We start from the raw sequence: 23207 nt of genomic DNA, 5'->3' as shown, positions 1-23207 counted from the left end.
TTGATTAGCAACGAATTATAATTAGAGTAGCCTCCCTTGATACCTAAACTCTCGATTCATAAATTTTTTTTTTTTTGGTATTGTGCAGAAAGATTAGTTGTGCGCGTACATACATACAGTTCTTTTCTAAAGATTCCTTGCCAACAGAGAAACTATCGCTTTCTAACAAAGTCTCAAGTTTCCTTCATTGATATTTCAACATCAACAACAGAGTATTTTTGTCTGTATGTATGTACGTCTATAGGTACGTATGTATGCATGCATATGTGTATGTATGTATGATAAACCTATGCAGAGTTTTATAAATTTTTACAGTTCCAGTGATGGATTGGATCAACTTCGAATCAACTTTCTCTTTTCTGCTTTTGAGAAGCGTAATTTCTCAACGTTGCGATTTAGGCAGTGTTTCATATCCCAGTGTTCCAATAATTAGAGGTATAAACTTGAACTTGTAATATGGAGAGAGTAACTGCAGATTTCTCACTATGGCTTCCACCATACTGTGGGTTTTTATATCTTTGTCCTCGGGGGTTATCCTTTCAAAGAATCTCGTTATACACTGTCCTAGCTACCACATCGTGTAGTACCGGACAACTGCTTATGATGTGAGTGATATCTTCGGTATTAACCCCACAAAGTCTGCATCGATTGTCACATTTTGCTACTTTTCCTGCATTTCTGTCAGTTTTGTGTATCAGGTATGTGGTTGATATTTTCTATATGTGGTCGTTCTTCACATTAGAAAGAAAACACAAATGACCTCAAATACACTCTTTCTTTCATATAAAAATGAAGGGTAGTTAACAAGCCTGTATAAAAGAAATTTTGATGTATACGGACACAAATCGAAGGACATTTCAAAACCATATTTAAAAACACGCTGTTCGCTAGGTCTTCTGGCTTCATGCTAGAAATAGAAACCAATTACTCCAAACTTGGAATTGTTTTCATAGAAAGAGGAAGAGCACTTAGGAGAAGCATCAGCAGAAATATTGTCCCAGATGTGGTCCAGCATGAAGCTAAAAATAACTGCCAAAAGCAGAAATTTACTTTGTTTTCCTTATAAAAATAGAAGGACACGTTAAGTATCATCCATAAAAATACTGTCCTAAAGAGCTCTCACATCATGCTAGATATAACAGCCAAGTGTGCTAAAAATCAAATTGGTTTACACATAGGATTAAAGGATACTTTAAGAAGGATTTGCGAAACACTGTCCTACATGCGGTGTCACACTGTGCCAGAAACCCCAGCTAAATTTGTTTTACTGCAAACCTTCACAATCTACGAAGTAAAACAGATTTTAATTGAGACAATAGAAAATAATACAGTTTGTGTTGTGTCTAGGGAGAAAGTGATACATTTTAGAGGGGAAAATGGGATGTAATAAGAGTTACTAGCCTTGCTCTGTTGCAATCCCTGTCTCTTTCTATCATTATATATTCCATATCTCTTGCATATTCTCTCACTTCTCCCTCTCCCTCCTCTATTAAACACAAAACAATCTCCCTCCCTCTCTCTCTCTCATACACACATTCTCACCCCATTATATAATCCACATATCTCCGCCGGTCTTCTTTATTACATCACACTTTCCCCTCTTTAAGTAAATATGTCGTTCGACTTCTCTCCCTGTAGTTCCCCCTCTTTCCCTCCTTCCCTCCCTCTATCTATCTATCTATCTACCAAACAATCTTAGAGAGAGTAATAGGTGCCCTGCTATCAAGCTAAAATTAGAAACCAAATACTTCCAACACGGCAATGTTTTCATTGACGAATGAAGGACCCTTTGGGAAGCATCTGCAGAAATATTGTCTCAGGCGTGGTTTCCTATGAGACTAGAAATAACAGCTTAAAGATAAAGGATCTTTCTGGTTAGGGTTATGAGTGAGGTTATGGCAAAAATAATCATAACTCTAACCGTAACCCTAAAACTAACCCGAACTCTAAAACCCGAACCCTCACCCTAAAACCCAAAAGCTAAAAACCAGTACAAACGCACGAACGATGTCATAAGTAACAGTAAGACGGATAGTTGTTGTTGACAAACAACGGCACTAATTTTATTCAAGGGAAAAGATCCCATGGCACCGTTAGAAAATGTTGTTTACATTCCACGGCAGTAATGGTTTTCACCTCAATAGACGTCAGTGATTGGTTCAAATTACCGAAATACGACAATTTTTTACATGAAATAACTTCGAATACAAATTTTTTTTATCTGTTCTATAACACAAAATATACAAGTATACGAAGTTTTAAGTGTTTCGGTACCAAAAACACTACATAAAACATAAATGAAAAGTGGTTCCCGTCAATTCAGAAAGATCCGAAATGATATTATTATTATTATTATTATTATTATTACTTACTTACTTACTTATTTATTTAACATAGGATGGATATATTTGAAGAAGCAAATTTATAAGTTAAAATACGTTAGGGACTTTTAATTTAAGTCACCGGTGTTGTTCAAACGCGGGAAAATTGTCAACGTCACCGCCTACTTTGTACGCTTAATTCGTTGAGCTAATTTGTGTAGTAATTATCTGATATTAATGCGAAGTTTGATTTACATGTTTCATGATCTGTGTTCTATCATCTTCATGATTAAATATTTTATTTTATCACAAACTACATTACATCGTATATTGATTGTCCCCTATTTTACAGGACGGGTTTTAATAATCGAGAAATTCTGAACATTATTGACTTTTTTCAGCTGAATTTCAAATTGAAAAGATTTTTTATTTGAATTACTATCGCAACACACATTGTTGCTCTTTTCCTCTAATCGTGGGAAACAAACTCCATTTATTGGGACCACACCTATATGAGAATACGTACACACTCACATACATACGTATATTGAGTTTCTATTATAAACACTCATATTCTTTCTCCGACACCGCTCTTACGCCGTAATGTGTTTTGCTTCTTTGTTGTGATTATTATTGCATTACAATATCTCTTAAGATCGCTCCGATTTCACCAGGACATCCTTTTATAGACTGCTTATCCTTTAGACTGAGATAGCATCTTTTAATCATTTCTGGATTTCTTTTTTTTTTACATATATGTCGTTATTTCTACGGCAGTATGTGAAACACTTAGATAGGACCCGGTCAGCCACAAGCACTCTAATGGTGCGTTGAAAATGTATCTACATGGCAAATTCTTTTATACATGTAAACAAAGTTTCATGTTATCCAAAACAAGAGACTGAACCATAATGGATTATACTCAGACATTTCTCAACTTTAAAGATTTATTCAGGAATCAGTATGGAGGATGTTAATCACTTGGACACTTCAAGCACAACTGTTTTTACCAATATAGATACAGTTACAGAAACCGACAGATGTGATAAACTTGTAAACAACAATGTTCCTGAACATCACTCTGAGATTTGTAAGAAGACATTCTCTTTAGAGCATGAAGTCTTCACACACAATAAGAAGAAAGTCTATAATTGTGAAGTATGTGAGAAATCTTTTGCTTCAAACAGTAATTTAACAAAACACAAGAGACTACATACTGGAGAAAGACTATTTCACTGTGAAATGTGTGGGAAAATATTTACTGACAATTCTCATCTTGTTGTTCACAAAAGAACACACACTGGAGAAAAACCATACGACTGTGAAATATGTGGGAAATCGTTCTCTGAGAAGTCTAGTCTTGTAATTCACATACGTAGTCACACTGGAGAAAAACCATATCAGTGTGAAATATGTGGTCAGTATTTGGTCACTAAAAGTGAGTTAACAAAGCACAAAAGAAAACACACTGGAGAAAAGCCTTTCAATTGCGAAATATGTAAGAAATCATTTATCACTAAAAGTCAATTGAATAGTCACAAAAAAATCCACACTGGAGAAAAAGCTTATCACTGTGAAACATGCAGGAAATCATTCTCTGAGAAGTCTGGTCTTGTAATTCACAAAAGAATACATACAGGAGAAAAACCTTTTGATTGTGAAATTTGTGGGAAAGCATTTATCACTAAAGGCCAGTTGAATAGTCACAAAAGCATACACACTGGAGAAAAACCGTTTCACTGTGAAGTGTGTTGGAAATCGTTTTCTGGTAAGTCTAATCTTATAGTTCACAAAAGAATCCACACTGGGGTAAGACCCCACCACTGTGAAATATGTGGAAAATCATTCTCTGACAAGTCTAGTCTAGTAGTTCACATACGTAGTCACACTGGAGAGAAGCCGTTTCGTTGTGAAATTTGTGGGAAATATTTTGTCCAGACGAGTGATTTAGCAAAGCATAAAAGAAGACACACTGGAGAAAAACGTTTTCACTGTGAAATTTGTGGGAAAGCTATTTCTAGTAATTCTAATCTTATAATTCACAAAAGGAAACATACTGGAGAAAAACCTTTCTATTGTGAAATGTGTGAGGAAACATTTATCTCTAAAGTTCAATTAAATAGTCACAAAAGAACTCACACTGGAGAAAAACCTTTCTGCTGTGAAATTTGTGGAAAATCATTTTCTGAGAAGTCTGGTCTTGTAGTTCACAGGAGGATACACACTGGAGAAAAACCATTTCAGTGTAAAATATGTGGAAAATCATTCTCTGACAAGTCTAGTCTTATAGTTCACGAAAGAATCCACACTGGCGAAAAACCATATCATTGTGAAATATGTGGGAAATCTTTCTCTGAGAAGTCTAGTCTAGTAGTCCATAAAAGAATACACACAGGAGAGAAACCTTTTGATTGTGAAATTTGTGGGAAACCATTTGCTGAGAAGTCTGGTCTTGTAGTTCACAAGAGAATACATACAGGAGAGAAACCCTTCCCCTGTGAAATGTGTGGTAAATCATTCTCTGAGAAGTCTACTCTTGTAGTTCACATACGTAGTCACACTGGAGAAAAACCATATCAGTGTGAAATATGTGGGAAATATTTTGTCCAGAACAGTGATTTAACAAAGCACAGAAGAAGGCACACTGGAGAAAAACCATTTCATTGTGAAATTTGTGGAAAAAGTTTTGTCACTAATGGGGATCTGACAACACACAGGCGTAGTCACACTGGAGAAAAACCCTTCCCTTGTGAAATATGTGGGAAATCGTTTTCTAATAATTCTAATCTTCTTGTTCATAAAAGAAAACATACTGGAGAAAACACCCTTTCACTGTGAAATCTGTGGGAAATATTTTGTCCAGAATGGTGATTTAAACAAACATAAAAGAATCCACACTGGAGAAAAGCCTTTTCATTGTGAAATCTGTGGTAAATCATTTACTCAGAATTCTTGTCTTATTATCCACAATTGTAGTCACACTGGAGAAAAACCATATTACTGTGAAATATGTGGAAAATCATTCACCACTAATGGTGATTTGACAACACACGAGAGAAACCATTCCAGTGTGAAATATGTGAGGAATCATTTGTTTATAGAAGATATTTAACAGAACACAAAAGAATACACACGGGAGAAAAAACGTATAATTGTGAAATATGTGGGATTTCATTTATTAAAAATAGGCTGTTAAAAGCACACAAACAAATACATACAGGAGGGAAGTCTCTTAATTTAACATAAAGAGTCCTTTTCTTACGAATCTAAACATTATTGTTCATCATCAAATACAAATAGACATTGGAGAATATCTATCATGGTGAAATATGTCAGAAATCATTCTCTAGTCTACAAATGTGCTTTTGTTTGAGTAAAACCCCTTCACTAAAATGTTTGGAAAATTCTTATTTGAGAATTATTACCTTGTAGTAAACAAATTAAAATATACACAGGACAAAACACAATATCAATGTTATATATAGCTTTATGAAGTGGTGGTCCCGTGGCTATTTAAAATGAGGTAAGTCTTCGCTTGTAATCCACAGCTGAATACAAACTGAAGAAAGAAAAATTATTGTGAAATATATAGGAAAATCATTCTCTGAGTTGTGGTCTTGTAATTCACAAACATTCACTGGAAAAAGATCTATTCATTGTTATTTGTCATTCAAATTTCTTCTAGGAACACAATCTCATTAATTGTAACTGGGATTACACTGGGATAAAACCTTGTAGATAATGGTTTTCTTAGAAAATAGTTCTCATTCAAAAGTCACTTTTTAGTAGAAGTAATAATAGTAGTGGGTCTTAAACATTACATAGGAAGTTCTTTTTTTTTTCATTACATTATATAACACACAAAGTCACATAAAAAATCTTGCAAACCAAATCCAAAAACGAAATAAAATTATATTTATAGTATTCTGTTAAGTAAATATGTCCTATCAATGTCTGTCTGTGATGTCATTGTTTCGCTAATACTAGGTGCCATATGCATTTTGCATATGATCAGGTGATGACCAGTTTAAAGTGGAGGGACAGTTATAACTTGCATAATGTTGGTGAACTATGATACTCAGTTATAAGACATCTGAAGTTTAGAATCTTAATTCACATAAGCTCACAGCAGGAAATATATTGTTGTAATGGCAAATACAGTTTGATTCAAAACTATCTATAGATGATACAAACCCTGAACCACAAAGCCTAAATTCCTTGCATTATGTGGCACCAAAGCAATCATCAAACTGATGTCCTATATCCTGCAACAATTGAAGATTGTTCATGTGAAGATTTAAAGTGTGTTTTTGAGAAAATAACCAAAGGTAAAGGTTTTTGTTTTGTCTCTGATAGAAATTTGTGAATCTAGAGCAAAAACAGGAACCGCCACTTAATTTCCTGCTAAGGCCCAACATACCAGTGCTTCTTTATATAAATTCTCTACAATCAAAGATGATCCAGAAAGAGAGTTTATAAAATTGGTTTTTATTAATGGAATTAATTATGTTCAGACAAAAATATTCTTGGTTGTCTAAGAACTTTGCCTAAAGCATCCATCTCGGGCCTGGTTAGCTTTGTTGTAATGGTGCAGTGAAAGCATGCATTTATTCTTGGTTCACTGATACAGCCAAGTTCTAATACACCACTGTCATCAAGTAAAGTTGATCAAATAACAAATGAGTGAATTATTGTAGCAATGATAAGATCATCACATCTTTCTAGATTCTCTCCTACATTAGAGAAGAAATGCTTCTGTTGTGGTACATTGGGTTGCTTCAACTTATTCTGCAGCTCAAAGCCACTGAATTCATGCTGACGCCCATAAAGTTTGATTAAAGTATGTCTCATATCAGTTTCATACAGTGTTCTTTACATATGTATAAGATTATGACAATGGATTAAATTTGCTGATGCTCAGATAGTTGAAAGCATGAAAAATCGTTTTAATATTTTGTATCTTTTATGTTCACTTAAAAGAATCATGTTGCTAGAAAAGATTGGTGGAGACCAACTCTTTTAAGAACAACTATTTACAAGACATTCTTCTGAATTGATTGTAGAGAATAAATTTATCTTTAACCGAAACAGGTTATTTATTTTTCTAGTCTTATTCTGCAAAAAGTCTTTCCACCATTCATAACATATGCATACGGATGTACAACAATCACTGAAGAAAGCAAGACTGTGTTTAGTGACTTAAACTCGGTAAAGAAACTAAAGAATTTGTTAGATCATATGACTTTGCTAAAAGTCAAATTTAAAGGTATATTCTTTGTGCAGCTAAGTGACCTGAATAACAGTTGAGATTTAAAACTGCATAGAAACTAGGGACTAGGGGCAAGTGACTCAACCAATGCTTGAACTGAAATTTTTGTATGTTTTAGTAGAAGCCAAAAAATGTAGGAAAATATCTATTTTCCATCTCTTCAAGACTTGGTGTTCCACTGTCAGTGACATCAGGCATTGGACCAGAATTTATTTCTTCTCTGGATTGGTTAAACTGTTATTTGCAGGAAAATTCTAAGTACTGCCTTCAGTCCAAATCTCAGTCTATATCAGTTATTGTGCCTCAAAGTGTAACTTTCTAGATGCAATCACAGGGTCATTCATGACAAGGGGAGCTTTATCTTTACATTCAAATTAGCAACATCCAGCATCTCACTCTTATTCTACAATGGCATACTAAAAATAAAACAATCACGCCACCAAAATATTGAAACTACAAGATAATGCATGATTAATTCACAACAATGTGAATAGATATATATTGTATTTGACAGTAATCTGAATGCTAAAGGGTTAAATAAAATAAATGAAGAACAGTAGGGACAGTAAACCACTGCAGCTGCAAGGCTTAGACACACAGCAGAAGGGTTAAAGCTGCTCTACATGGTTGTGAAAACTTGGCTGTGAATGCAAGGGACAAAAACTTATTGCATGATTGTTATAAAGTGTCGTAGCTTTATGTGAATATCCAGCATAAAGAGACAAGCAGACCCGTTTGTTACAGGATCTCTTTCTGAATATCTTTCCAACCAGCTTTATGAAAGTTCATGCTGGAAAGAGTTGGGTGCTTTGAGTAACATGCATGTCTACAGTTTTCTGAAGACCATACATTCTTAATTCTATTAAGTCATGGTCCAAGAAAATCATCGGTGTTGCCTTAATATTATGGATGAGGGTCAAAGTAGGAATGTAGTAGACGGTGTCTACTGGGTTAAAACTTATAACTTTTTTTCTTGATGTGTTTTGGGATCGGAGATGGCTGCTGTTTCTTCTCGAACTGTCTCTTTGGTTTAGCATGTATCTTAGGGATAGTGTAGAGAGGAGGAGCCCTGAAAATATAAGTAATGAGCCAGCTTATAATATATATTAGGTAAGGATGGTACAGACAGTGACACATTGAACAATGATAAATTTGCTGGAAACGATGGCAAAGACAGCGATACATTTAACAAAGACAAATTCACAGGTGATGATAACACATTTAACAACAATTTAACAGAAAATGGAGGTGAATGAAGTAGGGGAATAACATGTGTAAAAGATGAAGGCAATACAGAGAATAAACGGAGGTGAATGCATTATTTCAGACACAGAAACACAAAATATAAAACTTACAGAAACAATCCCTAAAATACACTCAACATAGAAAGAAAAAATTAAACAGTAGGCTGATAAAGGTAATTAAAAATCAAACATATATAGGGATCAGTTTAAATCAATGAATTAATATGCATAATTAAATAAGGTGGTAGAATCATTAGCACTCTGGATAAAATGCTTAGCGACATTTCGTCTGTCTTTGCGTTCTGAGTTCAAGTGCTGCCGAAGTCGAATTTGTGTTTCATCCTCTCAGGGTCGATAAAATAAGTATCAGTTGAGTACTGAGGTCGATGTAATTGACTTAACTCCTCCCCGAAATTGCTAGCCTCGTACCAAAATTTGAAAACAATATGCATAATCAAAGGAAACACACTTAACTATAAGGAGAGAAAGAGAGTGAGAAGGGAAAAGGTGAGGGAGTAGAGAAAAGGAAGGCAAAAGAAAACAATATTAATAGACTGATAACGTTATTGATAAACTGAACATGGCTGTACGGTTAGAAGCTTGCTTCCCAACCACATGGTTCCGAGTGGTGCTCCAGCATGGCTGCAGTCAAATGACTGAAACTAGTAAAAGAATATGTCTATGATACATAGACATATGATAAATAGAAAACTACTTTAAAATACAAATCTAGAACCGAAAAATAACATAAGCAGGAGTCAAGTAAGAAAGAAAATCTGTTAGTTTAAAATAAAATGGATTGATTTGATTTGGGAGATCAATAATCGATTGCTCGATCAATCCAAAAGATACAAACGGAGAAGTGTAGGAACTGAAAAAGAAAACAAAAAAATTAATAAAAAGGACGGAAAGAGTAGAAAAAAACTAAGGTATTAACCCTTTGAACCCTAAATACCCACAGGAATTGAATGCACCATCCTAAGCTCCCAGGGAGTTTCACTGAAAATTGTTTGATTTTAGAATATATGCTGAAAGACATGCTTGTTTCACAACCCAAGAGTACAAAATGGTGAAAATGAAGACAGGTGGAGTGGCGATGCACCGTCATTTCAGGTTCTAAGGGTTAAGGTTAAATGATCTATACAAGATCGATAAATTGGGGAAAAGTTCAGCTAGCAGAATGATATCGCAACACAAATCTCGAAAGTAGCAGAAAGAAGTAGGAAAGTTTTACTGTGATGTCATAATCACCTATGATGTAATAACATATATACTTTATATTTACATCACACATACACACACACACATTACATACACATATGTATATACATATGTATAATATATATCTGTACGCATATATATATATATGTGTGTGTGTATTATTTGAATAACCGTTGTTAATTTTGTTCATGAAGGAGAACGACCATTTTGATTTTCAGGGAATTTTGAAGATCTTTTCCGTTGCTTTCAGTTTTTGAAATTTTGAGTTAAAGGGAAAGTTTTCAAATTTAGTAAATAGATGGGATCTTTCTAAATTGTAGTAATGATGTATGATAACACAAATTAAAATTTGTGTGAAGAAATAAAAAAGTGGAAGAACATTAGAGCGGTGGACACTCGCAAGTTCGACAATGTGCAAGGGTGGCATTGCTGCCTGTTGTTGGACGAGAACCAAAGGGAGAAAATTTTAAAAATTCAAAAAAGGATTTACAATATGGCAAGTCGATCTGGACATTCAAAATTTGCCAGGGCATATAAACTACATGTTTCTCCTGAAGGAGTACAGAGTGAATATTTTAGAAGGCACCGGGTTCAAAAAGAAAAATATGAACAGAGGTAAAAATTAAAGCAACTCAGAGATGGGGCTGAGGAAACTTCATTTCATTTCTCATCTTCATCTTATCATTCATTATAACATACGCTTTTCTTTATTTGTTATGTGTCCCCACATGTCTTTGTGTTGTCCCCTCTGTGTTGGGCCATTGTGGGCAACAAAGAAACAGAAAAGAAATAAGAGCTACACTAGGAACAGAATGACAAATCAAAGACTTTCGTCACTTGCTTTAATATCGCAAAGACTTACCAAAATGGAGCAAGACCCTACTTTCAATTTCTACGAAATGACTGATATCTTTGCTACAAAGAAAGAGAGAAGAATGGATTTCCTGTACAAATAGGTTAATATAATTGTAGTAAAACTACCTCTCTCACGGTTATATATTACAAATGCGAGTGTAGCAGAGAACAATTCTTTCCCGCCTGCTGTGTCATCACCTGACTGACTTTTATTGGAGCGGCAATTGTCTCCAGTCTGTTCGCGCCAGGACACAAACCGACCAACCGTAGCCTCTAATAAGGTCACATGAGAGAGTGTTTTACTGATGCTCTCTGTAGCCTATCTGCACCTATAAATAGCCTAAATTATCCGCGCCAAATTTGTCGCGGCTCAGATCCTCACAGATCTGGTCGTTGACCACACGCGTAACACAGCACCAACCAACCAGTTCCAGCGACATCACCAGCATTGTTCAACTACGTACTACCCAACGTCGCCAGCGTCAACATGCTTTCTCCAAGTACACAAGCAACCGCAGTTTCTCTTCTTAACCCTGTTTGTGTGAATCGCCTCACCACAAAATTAACAGCCAGAACCCAGCCTGCGAAGAACATCTGTATCAAGAATCCGGCCCGGCATTGAAGCCTCAACATCACGACAAGTGACTTAGCTCTGCCTTAACCATAACCTCTTATATACAGACCTACAAATCTACTGTGTACCTTAACAGAAATGGTATCTTATTATCCTGTGTTACAGACTCTTTCTATGCTTTGTATCTCTTGCATTCACATACATATATTTGTATACACACTCTTTTGTTTACATGACGGCCTGTCTTATATTGTGTTTTATTATGTCGCATTCACACACACACAGACATACAGTTTAATGCTCCAATAAATCTTACTGTTATACATCTTTATTGGTTGAGTCAATATCGTTTTCCTTACTGGAATACCTTTGCATTCCACATGCGAATTCTCTATGTTATAGTATTATAACATATATCATTATATTTTGTGTCGACTGTGTGACGCGTTAAAAAAGGAGCCTGTTTTCCATTCGTCACCATTTCTCCTTTGGTTCGCACGGTCGTTCTTACATAATTAAGAAGTAGACTTTTTAACTATCTGGCGCTCCTTTTTATACTTTTATATACTGACAAATCTTTTGATGATATTTTACAACATAAAGAACACCAACTGCCTAGCCTGAGTAATTACTGACAGTAATGCTTCTAGAGTGGACTGGAGGGGAAGCAAGTAATATAATAGTAAGAGGAAGTGGTACAGAAGTGAATCGGAGTAACGAATAATAGGGGCTTTACATTGGATTTATCTCCCCTGTTCCTTTTTCTTTTTGTCGGGAAGGTTCTTTTTTGCTTATTCGACACTTTCATAGCTTGCCTTTAGAAGACCAGATTCATTTCATTCTGCATTTTCTAAAAGTTTCCTGAGTTCAGAAACTTCAATCAACAGCTCTAATGAGATTTCATAACCATACAAACATACCAGCGTCTATGACCTCCCCACCCCGGTGGAGATTAGGACCCCATTTAAAGGCCACTAGTATGGTAGAGTAGATACTTAGTTTAAGTTTGCTAATTTAAGGGGGTGGGGCAAAAGTGATAGACAACGTTTTGGTGTAGTGGTTAACATAACAATACTGTTTAGAACAGATGCAGCATTCGAATCTCGCAGGCGATGTTACAATTATATTTTTCATCTTCTTCACGCACACATACTCATACACAAACTTTAGTACGTGTCAGCACAAGCCATGGTCAGATGTTTTACGGGAGTAGACTGAAAAGTTCATAGGCTTAGTATGCCACAGCTGTGAAATTTTGCATGCATTCATTTCAAACCTTATTAATAACTGCATTGTTCCTTTCCAGACATACTTACATCTGACTGTTCAAAGAAGACTTCAAAAGTAACTAGTAGCGACTTCACTTGAAAATAGACAGCCCCTAAGAATATTCATGCTGACTTGGTTGCTACATTAGGGGATAATGCTCCAGCTTTATCGACAGTGCAAAAGGGGGGCAGCTGAATTTTGGAGGGGAAGGGAAAGTGTTGAAAATAACTCAACGTCTGGACGTTCTGCAACTCTCAACACTGAAGAAAACATTGATCGTGTTCACCACATGGTGGTGGATGACAGTCAATTGACTACAAATCAAATAGCCAATGCTATTAGTATGCCCCATGAGAGAGTTGAGAATATTCTGCACAATGAACTTGGCATGACAAAAGTTTCTGCTTGGTGGGTGCCACGTTTGGTACAGTCTTGATCAGGTGTCTCTTTTGACATCTGATCAAAAGTACACCAAGCCTCTCACATTACAGAAAAATCTAGCATTGTTTCAGGCAGATCTGGCTGGTTTCTTTCAACATTTCCTAACTCATCACTTTGAGCCAGAGACAAAGAGACAATCCATGCAGTCAAAACACCCCTCTTCACCTGCTCCAAAGGTCGTTTTATCTGCAGGGAAGGTGATGACCTCAGTTTTTGGGAATACAAAAAGCATTCTGTTTATTGATTATCTTCAAAAGACCCACATCATCAATGGAGATTACTCTATCAACTTGCTGAGGCAGTTACAAAAGGCTATCAGGACCAAATGCCCAGGAAAACTAATGAAAGAAGTGCTGTTTCATCAGGGTAATGCTCCAGTACACAATTCTTTGCTTCCAATGGCTGCTGTGTGTGACTCTAGCTTTGAACTGATCTCCAACATGAAAAGACACTTGGTTGGGTATCAGTATTGCAGTGATGATGATGATGATGTCAAATCTGCTGTTAGTGACATTTTTTGAGCAACAGGATAAAAACTTCTTTGCTAATGGGATCCAATTACTGTGACACCGATGTAAGAAGTGTGTGAACTGCAAGTGGGAATATGTTGGAAACTGAATTTCATTTGATCACATCCTATGAGAATATTTTGACCAACCTATGAACTTTTCAGCTGGCCCTTTGATTTTGTGAAATAACAATCTAAATTAACCCTATCCATCCACCCACTAGCATCAATACACCATGTTTCACTTCTTAACACTTGTGACTGAATACAGTGTCTGTATAAAATTGTTTATAAACATAGTGACTACAACTTTGAAAATAATCCAATTTTGCTGCATTAAGGCTATATGTTAATATATGTACAGTAGAAATAAATATCTATGAGTAATGAATTAACACTGAAGGCACTAGGTTCAATGGTTAGAGTGCTGGGCTCACTAACATGAAGCAGGGAGTTCGATTTCTGGACCAGGCTGTGTGTTGTGTTCTTGAGCAAGACACTTTATTTCATGTTGTTCCAGTTCATTCAGCTGTAGAAATGAGTTGCAATGTTAATAGTGCCAAACTGTATCAGCCTTTGCCTTTCCCTTGGATAATATTAGTGGTGTGGAGAGGGGAGGCTGGTATGCATGAGAGACTGTTGGTCTTCCCAAAACTTTGCCTGGACTTATGCCTCGGAGGGTAACTTTCTAGGTGCAATCCTATAGTCATTCATGACCAAAAGAGTCTTTACCCTTTATAACTACAAAAATTTATGTTTATGATTTTCTTTTAAGATATGTCATACCTTTCTGGACAAATTGGTCATTTGTTATGGGTTTCTATTTCACAACATTATTGGCAGCCAAATTGATATTTGTGCAGTTGTCCTGCCTTCTTTCTCGTTTACTCTCTCTCTTTCTCTGGTTGGGTAACTGCAAGACACCTGTCTCTGTCCCTTTGTTATACTAACTTCTCATCATCTGACACAAGATCACTTCCTCTCCTCTCAAAATTCCTTGTCTTGCAAAGTTACTTGGTGACCCTGCCAAAGCTGGTGCCACTTAAAAATCATCCAGTCCACACTGTAAAGTGGTTGGCATTTGGAAGGGCAGATATGGCTGGATATAACCAATTTAAGTGCTAAAGGGTTAAGACTACATTGACATTTGCAAATTAACATTTAGCACAACCATCAAATCATGAGAGAATCATATTTTAATTATTTTTTATAAGGAAGTCCCAAACAAGGTAAAGAACCACTTGAGGTAAGGGACCATGAAAAAGGAATCCCTTACACTAAGTGACTTCTCACCTTGTTTGGGACATAATGGAAAGAAATTATGAAGCATGATCTTCAAATGTTGGGCCTCACAGAGGCAATGATAAGTGACTGAGACCTTCAGCGATATGCTGTGCTTGAGAAGACCTGTCAAGCCAAGTGAAATCGTAGTCATGGCTGATGTCAGTGTCACATAACTGGCACCCATACCAGTGGCATGTAAAAAGCACCCTTCAAGCATTGAGCCCCGTGGAGGCAATGACTAGTGATTTGCCATGCTTGAGAAAACCCATCAAGCCAAGTGAAATTATAGTCATGGCCAATACCAGTGTCATGTAACTGCCACATAAAAAGCAGCTTTCAAACATTGAGCCTCATGGAGGCAATGATAATGATTAAGAACTTCGGTGGTATGCCATGCTTGAGAAAACCCATCAAGTGAAATCATCGTTGTGGCCAATGCCGGTGTAACTGACCCCCATACCAGTGGTATGTACAAAGCACCCATTACACTCTTGGAGTGGTTGGCATTAAGAAGGGCATCTGGCCATAGAAACCATGCCAAATCAGACTGGAACCTGGTGCAGCTCTCTGGCTTACCAGCTTCAGTCAAACCATTTAACCCAGGCCAGCATGGAATGTAGATGATGATGATGATGATGATAAATTTCACAATCAACAGAATTATTTCAATAATGAAATATATGCAATAAACTTCACACTTGAATATACATGACATACATGAAGAAATGTATATAAGATCCAGAATATATATATATATATAAATTCAGATGAGTGGTACAACAAGGCACCAATATATATATAGGGAGAATTCACAAAAACACAAAAGACAAAGGCAGGTGGTGTAGACAACAAATGGATGTATTAATTTAACGCTCGGGAAGTGAAAAAGTCTTTAATGTTTCAAGCCTACGCTCTTCCACAGAAAAGAACACAGAAAGAAACAAGGAGAGAAAATAAAGAATGTATAGTGGCTAGCGATCTATCATGGTGAATATATATATATATATATATATATTACACAACATTCTGCTAAGATATGATGAAATATTTTCTTTTATGGTTTATGTAATTTCTAAAATGTAATTACTGATGTATGAGAAAACACCTCTTCTATTATCTACAGTCTAAATTTTCATACTTCAGGAAGTATGTTAGATGGAATATATATGAGTATTCTGAAATAATAATTTTTATTAAAAATAGCAAAATAGAAATGTCACTAATGTAGATATAAACATGGATGCATAAAATAGAGTGTTAGGAGGTGTTCACACAGAAAGTATGATACAGTAGTAGCTTATTTCATGTGTGATAACATCAACTGTTGTATACGATTTTTCTTTCATCAAATGACTTATGTCAATGATACAGTTATTTGTTTGTATGCTTAGATAAATGTGTAGTTAATTGTGTTTTTTGACAGAATGACTTGCTGCAGATATCACAGTGATGTAGCTTCTCTCCTGTATGAATACGTTTGTGTCTAGCTAAGCTACTACTTACGGAAAATGATTTACCACAGATATCACAGTCATATGGCTTCTCTCCTGTATGGATACGTTTATGTATAGTTAAGGTCCTTCCATCAGAGAATGATGTGCCACAGATATCACAGTAATATGGTTTCTCTCCTGTATGAACGTGTTTGTGTTTAGTTAAGTTACTTTTTACAGAGAATGATTTACCACAGACATCACACTGAAATGGCTTTCCTCCTGTATGCATGTGTATATGAGTAGTTAAGCAATCAATTCGAGGAAATGATTCACCACAGATATCGCAGTTGTATGGCTTTTCTCCTGTATGAGTGCGTATGTGTTTAATTAATTGACCAGATTCAGTAAACGATTTACCGCAGATATCACAGTTATATGGTTTCTCTCCTGTGTGAATACGTTTGTGTCTAGTTAAGTGACTACTTACAGAAAAAGATTTGCCACAGATATCACAGTGATAGGGTTTCGATCCTGTATGAGTGTGTTTGTGAGTAGTTAAGTGACTACTTACAGAGAACGACTTGCCACAGATATTGCACTGATATGGTTTTTCTCCTGTATGAATACACTTATGTCTAGTTAAGGGACCGCTTTCAGAGAATGACTTATCACAGATATCACAGTGATATGGTTTCTCCCCTGTATGAACGCGTTTGTGTGCAGTTAAGTGACTATTCGCAGAGAATGACTTACCACAGATATTACAATGAAATGGTTTTTTTCCTGCATGAATTTGTTTGTGTTTAGTTAAGTTTCCTCTGCGAGAGATTGATTTACCACAGATATTGCAGTCATATGGTTTCTTTCCAGTACATTTGTGAGCAATAAGGTTACCTTTTTTTAAAAATGACTTTTTACAGCTATCACAGTGATATGGTATTTTTTCTATTTTAGGTAATATTTCTTCAGTAAAATCATTTCTTTTAGAGTCTGATTTACACTTAAAAGTGTCTTCACACAATTCATTTGCCATCATTTTCTTTCTGTCATCAAAATATACAGATGCTTCTCTTTTTTTCTTGATTTAGAATTTTTATTCCTAACAAATATTTATTCTGTAATCTTAGTCAATATCTGAAGATGTGACAAACTCCTTAGTAATCCAAGCTTAATGAGAATGCAATGTCATCTTGCACATGTTCCAGACTGTGAAACGGAGAAACTTTGCTAAACATTGTCAGTCAGAGGAAATATTTCACAGTGATTTTACCATAGATTTATATAAACCTGGTTCTGTATGAGTTCTGCATAACATTTTCTTTCAATCTTGATAAATGACTGATAATCTTTAACGACAATATCATCTGGTTTTCTGGAAATAAAAGAGAAAAAGTATAAACATATGAAACAAAAAGAAACTTATCAATGAACAAAGAAAAGACAAATGGGAAAAATAACAAGGGTAACAAAAACATGACTAATATAAGTCAGTTTATGATATTTGTTAATAATAGTTTCAAATTTTGACACAAGGCCTTCAATTTCAGGGGAGGGAGTAAGTCGATTACATTGACCCCAGTACTCAAGGATGAAAGACAAAGTTGACCTTGGTGGAACATAACTCAGAACATAAAGACAGATGAAACACTGCCAAGTATTTTGACTGGTGATATGCGTTAATAAGAGACATTACATGTGCAAACATTAGTGATTATCACCCCACAGTTTTTAATGAAATTATAAGTATAGGGTAACCAAAAAAATGGGAACTTTTGAAAAACCCAACAAAAATAGGAAAACTTCAAATCCAAGACAAAAAGAAATGATTGACAGATATTAAACAAATAAAATGGCAACTTCTGAAATGCATAGAGGCAACCATGTAGTACTGTACATTTGGCAGCACTGCAGTACAGTGAGCTTCATGTAGAAACAACCTTGCAGCTTAGTAATCATGGATCAGTGGAACAGTCAATAATGTGCTTTTGTCATAAAAATGCTTTATAAAAACGACAATAGTTTGGAGGGTGCACAGAGTTCCAACGTCATCTTAATTTAGGGTGTCATGGTCAAGTTCCCTCAAAACATGTTATAAAAACGTAGATTAAAATCCTTGAAGAGACTTGATCGGTTCTGAAAAAGAAACCAATAGGATGATCAAAAAGTGTTCATACACCATAGAATATCAAGGCTCTACACGTTTCAGTCTTACAGAGCCCACATTGTTCAGCTCATAAGCAAACAGCTGCAGTAAGGTTGTCCTGAGAGAGTATTTGTTGAATTCTCCATTTTGACGAAAAAAATTATGGAAAATATAAACAAAAACAATGAATTTCTGGACAAACTGTGGATGTCAGATGAGGCCTATTTTCATCTCACAGATAGAACTATTCTTATTGGGCAAACAGTAACCCTAAAGAACTTCATGAACACCCTTTACACAGCAGTTTCATTACATGGGGTCACCAGACCTTACTTTTTCAAAAACGAAGAGGGAATCACAACGACTGTCACTTTGGATCGATATGTTGAGATGCTGTAATCTTTTGTTGCACCTGCACTGAATAATTTTCCACAACTTCATGAAGATACATCACACTCTACAAGACAATCAATGTCAGCTGTGTAAAATTTGTTCAGTAACCGTGTCATCTCAAGATTCAGTGACATTCACAGGCCCCCAAGATCACCAGATTTGTCTGTGATTTTTTTAATTGCGGGGTTACTTTAAAAGTTGGGTCTACATATCTCAACCAAGGACACTGGAAGAACTGAAACAAAGAATTCAAGACGAAATTTGTGGTATATCAACAGAGATATTGCACCAAGCGATGGGGAATCTCAACGGCAGATTGACAAAATGCAAATGTAGAAGAGGACGCCATCTACAGGACATACTTTTCAAACATTAATACTAATAGGACCCATGAATATTTCATAGAATTAATGGTAAACCTATTGGGTTATGTCTGAAAACTTTATCCAAAAATCCTGAAAGCGTAGCCTGTGTTGTATCAAAAGAAAGTCGCTCATCTGCTACTCATTGATAACTGAAAGAAATTGTAATACAATGATTACTTGATGCACTTTATATACTTTATGCACCCAATTTTATAGACTTAATACACAGCTCATAAAATAAATATTCACTCTTATTTTCCTATTTTAGGAATGAGAACCCAGGTTTGAAATTTCCCCAAGACACCTGATGAAGGCTGGAGGGTATATCAGCCAAAATATTGTGTTAACAACAAACAAGATGAGGACAAATGTCCGTCAAATGTAAATAATGTACATAATTCCACATCTCTTAAATATAGAACAGAAAAAAAAAAGGATATGAATAAAATCCTTCCTGAGTCATATAAACTCATAGGGCTGATTTCCTGGTTTCCACGGCATATATATTCCCCACCTGGACAGGACGTAGGGTTACACATTTTTGCCAGCTGAGTGGACTGGAGCAACATGAAATGAAGTGTTTTGCTCAAGAACACAATGTGTCTCCCTGGTCCAGGAATCAAAACCACAATCTTAGTCATGAATCCAACACCCAAACCACTAAGCCACATGCCTCCATGCTATTTTTAGTAAGTTGAATAATTACAATTTGAAGTCATTGTAGACATTGTAAGCGTTAAACTGAACATCTTTTAATTGTTGTTAGGCGCAGGAGTGGCTGCGTGGTAAGTACCTTGCTTACCAACCATATGGTTCTGGGTTCAGTCCCACCACGTGGCATCTTGGGCAAATGTCTTCTACTATAGCCTCGGGCCGACCAAAGCCTTGTGAGTGGATTTGGTAGACGGAAACTGAAAAAGCCCGTCGTATATATGTATATATATAAGTGTGTGTGTATGTTTGTGTGTCTGTGTTTGTCTCCCTAGCATTGCTTGACAACCGATGCTGGTGTGTTTATGTCCCCGTCACTTAGCGGTTCGGCAAAAGAGACCAATAGAATAAGTACTAGGCTTACAAAGAATAAGTCCCGGGGTCGATTTGCTCGACTAAAGGCGGTGCTCCAGCATGGCTGCAGTCAAATGACTGAAACAAGTAAAGAAGAGTAAAATGAACTACTTTGTAGTCACATATAAAAGCTAAAGTGGTTTGAAAAAGACTTTTGTTGTCTCAAGCCAATATCAGTTGCCTTCAGACAACTAAAAACTTCTGTTTGGTTGCTCATCCTGTCTAAAGTAACTGCTAAATATTTCTCGTGTTACATTCTTATCATCTTAAGAATAGAAAGACTAAGAATGTACTCTTAGATTGACTATGCCTAAAAATAGAGTGGACAGTCATTGCTGGAATGTCTTTCGTCATATTTATGTCCTATTAATACTGCTGCAGGTCTAAATGTGTCTTAAAAATTATGACCATCCTATCTCTCTTTACTCTCTTTTACTTGTTTCAGTCTTTTGACTGTGGCCATGCTGGAGCACCGCCTTTAGTCGAGCAAATCGACCCCGGGACTTATTCTTTAGAAGCCTAGTACTCATTCTATCGGTCTCTTTTGCCAAACCGCTAAGTTACGGGGACATAAACACACCAGCATCGGTTGTCAAGCGATGTTGGGGGGACAAACACAGACACATACATATATACGACGGGCTTCTTTCAGTTTCCGTCTACCAAATCCACTCACAAGGCTTTGGTCGGACCGAGGCTATAGTAGAAGACACTTGCCCAAGGTGTCATGCAGTGGGACTGAACCCAGAACCATGTGGTTGGTAAGCAAGCTACTTACCACACAGCCACTCCTATGCCTATCTGTTTTTAAATTATTGTAGTTGTGACCATTCTGTATACCAAACATGATCACCTCACTGCCTGAAAAATCTAAAACAATGGGGTGTTAATGGGTAGAATACTTTAATCAGCTGAGTCAGAGTTGAACCAGGGTTAGTTGATCTAGTGACAGATGTATGTGTCTGTATTTCTGTCAACCAGCATGCTAAAAATAGCAGCTACATCCCTAACCCATGCATAAATTTCTTTGTTAAAATCCATGAATATTGTTTCTGGTTTAGGCACGAGGCCAGTGGTTTTAAGAGAAAGGGAACAGTCGAATACATTGACCCCAGTGCTTGTTGACCCTGAAATGATGAAAGGCAAAGTTGACTTTGGTAGGATTTGAACTCAGAATGTAAAGAGCCAGAAGAAATACTGCAAGGCCTTTACTCGACACTAACGATTCTGAAAAACAAAAAGTTGGGAGGGTTATGGGTGGAATGCTTTTGATCACAGACCTCTTGGTGATCACTTCATGTGCTAGAAATAGCAGCCAAATGATTACTGAAATGTCTTTGATAATCAAAGTCAATTAGATCAAATAATAAATGAGTATATGCATATATATGTACATGTATGTACATACTTACATCTACCTGTATATATAGATGCATCTCTGGGTACAGGACATTACAAACAACACGTAGACAAAATGATAAACAGAGTACAGAAAACACACAGGCCACATAGAGAACATTTCCTTCATCAGCTGCCACCATTCTAACACTGGCGTTTCGAAGAGTTAGGGCAGGAAGCATCGTTAAAATGGCTCTTCCCAATTAGATCAAGGCTGATCAGGACTAAACAACAACAAGCAGATGTAGTTCAATAATCTATTAAATTCCAAATTTCCTTCAGAGAATGTATCTTTCAAGTAGATCAAGTAGCAGTGGAATTCTGGTTTAAGCACCCTATATATAACCCCCAACCCCTTTTTTTGGGGGGGGGGGGAGTTTTTAGAAAATGTTTGAAAATATGTTCTACACGTGGGAATCCATACAATTATTTAAAAAAAAAAAAATTTTAATCCCTCCACTCCCACCATAAATCGATTCTATTACCAGTTTTTTTATTATTTTTTTGTTAAAATCAGAATTTAAAATACGGGCAGTCCGAACTTTTGGCTTAAATCCTCCACCTCCAATAAATCCTAAAATATCCAATCTTTCTCCATTTTTTTTTTAAAATCAGAGTTTAAAATCCAAATTTTGGTTTAAATCCAAGCAATAGACCAATGCTTGGGTGCATCATCTTTCCATTAAATGTGTTTATGGAGAGAAAAATATTTAAAAAAACATCAATACATGTCAGAATGACAAAGACACGAGGATGGTATCAAGCGGTCATGAGATGTGTTAAGAATAACAGCTAACTCGCCCTTAAAACACACCTTTCTTTTCTTTTTTCCATAATCGCATGAATTTCCGTGTGTAGAACACAAATTCGCAAATTTTTCTGAAAATTCCAAAAAGTTAAAAAAGTTACGTAGGGGTAATATAGGGTGCTTAAACCTGAATTCTGCTCTGTAGTAATGTATAAAAGAGAAATTTCGAGTGCATGATTTACCAATTTTGAAGATTTATTTATTCTTTTCTGTAATTCAAAGAGGTCGATTTCGTACGTAGATCTAATTAGGATTGATCCCCCGCGGATTCTGGAAAAGGAAGCCATGGTAATCCAACTGATACATTTCTGCTTGAAGATAAACTGAATCGTGAAATGTGAGAAAAGTTATTCTCTCATTTGTTGCTAATTTAGATCCATTTGCCCTGTCCTGTAAAATAGGGAACAACCAATTAACGATGTAACGTAGTTGGTGAGATAATGAAATATTTAATTGCAAAGGTGATGAAACACCGACCTTAGAACATGCAGGTCACCATATGTTATCCACAAACATTAACGTTCACCTTAATAATAGATAATTATCACACATCGTGTCATTAAATTTAATTACAAATATAGTGTAAACGGTGTTGTGAATTAAAAGTCCCTAA

The 23207-nt window shown here is 36.0% G+C and overlaps 2 protein-coding genes across 4 annotated transcripts; one reads left to right on the top strand and one right to left on the bottom strand.

Moving 5' to 3' along the window:
- Positions 1-63: 63 nt before the first annotated feature.
- On the top strand, positions 64-11815 carry LOC106868864 (uncharacterized). Its single transcript, XM_089344158.1, is given in 2 exon segments — positions 64-5144; positions 5146-11815. Coding segments are annotated over 2 exon segments (2148 nt in total). The 5' UTR covers positions 64-3284; the 3' UTR covers positions 5434-11815.
- A 4007-nt stretch (positions 11816-15822) lies between these two features.
- Positions 15823-23200, bottom strand: LOC106868860 (uncharacterized). 3 transcript variants are annotated; one of them, XM_014914306.3, is made up of 3 exons: positions 23072-23200; positions 22777-22984; positions 15823-17794 (listed from the first exon to the last, which is right to left on the bottom strand). In XM_014914306.3, the coding sequence occupies exon 3, from the start codon at positions 17456-17458 to the stop codon at positions 16358-16360; it is 1101 nt and encodes a 366-aa protein (XP_014769792.1). In that variant the 5' UTR covers positions 17459-17794; positions 22777-22984; positions 23072-23200; the 3' UTR covers positions 15823-16357. The 3 variants fall into 3 exon arrangements, with proteins under 3 accessions (XP_014769792.1, XP_014769793.1, XP_089200295.1); XM_014914307.2 differs by lacking the exon at positions 22777-22984 and having other exon boundaries at positions 23072-23182; XM_089344169.1 differs by lacking the exons at positions 22777-22984; positions 23072-23200 and adding an exon at positions 21801-22752.
- Positions 23201-23207: the final 7 nt, after the last annotated feature.

Source organism: Octopus bimaculoides, chromosome 28, assembly GCF_046866305.1.
Source record: "Octopus bimaculoides isolate indiv1 chromosome 28, ASM4686630v1, whole genome shotgun sequence".
NCBI classification, from domain to species: domain Eukaryota; kingdom Metazoa; phylum Mollusca; class Cephalopoda; order Octopoda; family Octopodidae; genus Octopus; species Octopus bimaculoides.
Note: the sequence above shows the minus strand (reverse complement) of the source record. Positions and strands in the feature narration are given on the sequence as shown.

Bases quoted from the DNA above. Each gene is read 5' to 3' on its own strand.
- LOC106868860 (XM_014914306.3), bottom strand. From the start codon at position 17,458: ATGATGGCAAATGAATTGTGTGAAGACACTTTTAAGTGTAAATCAGAC.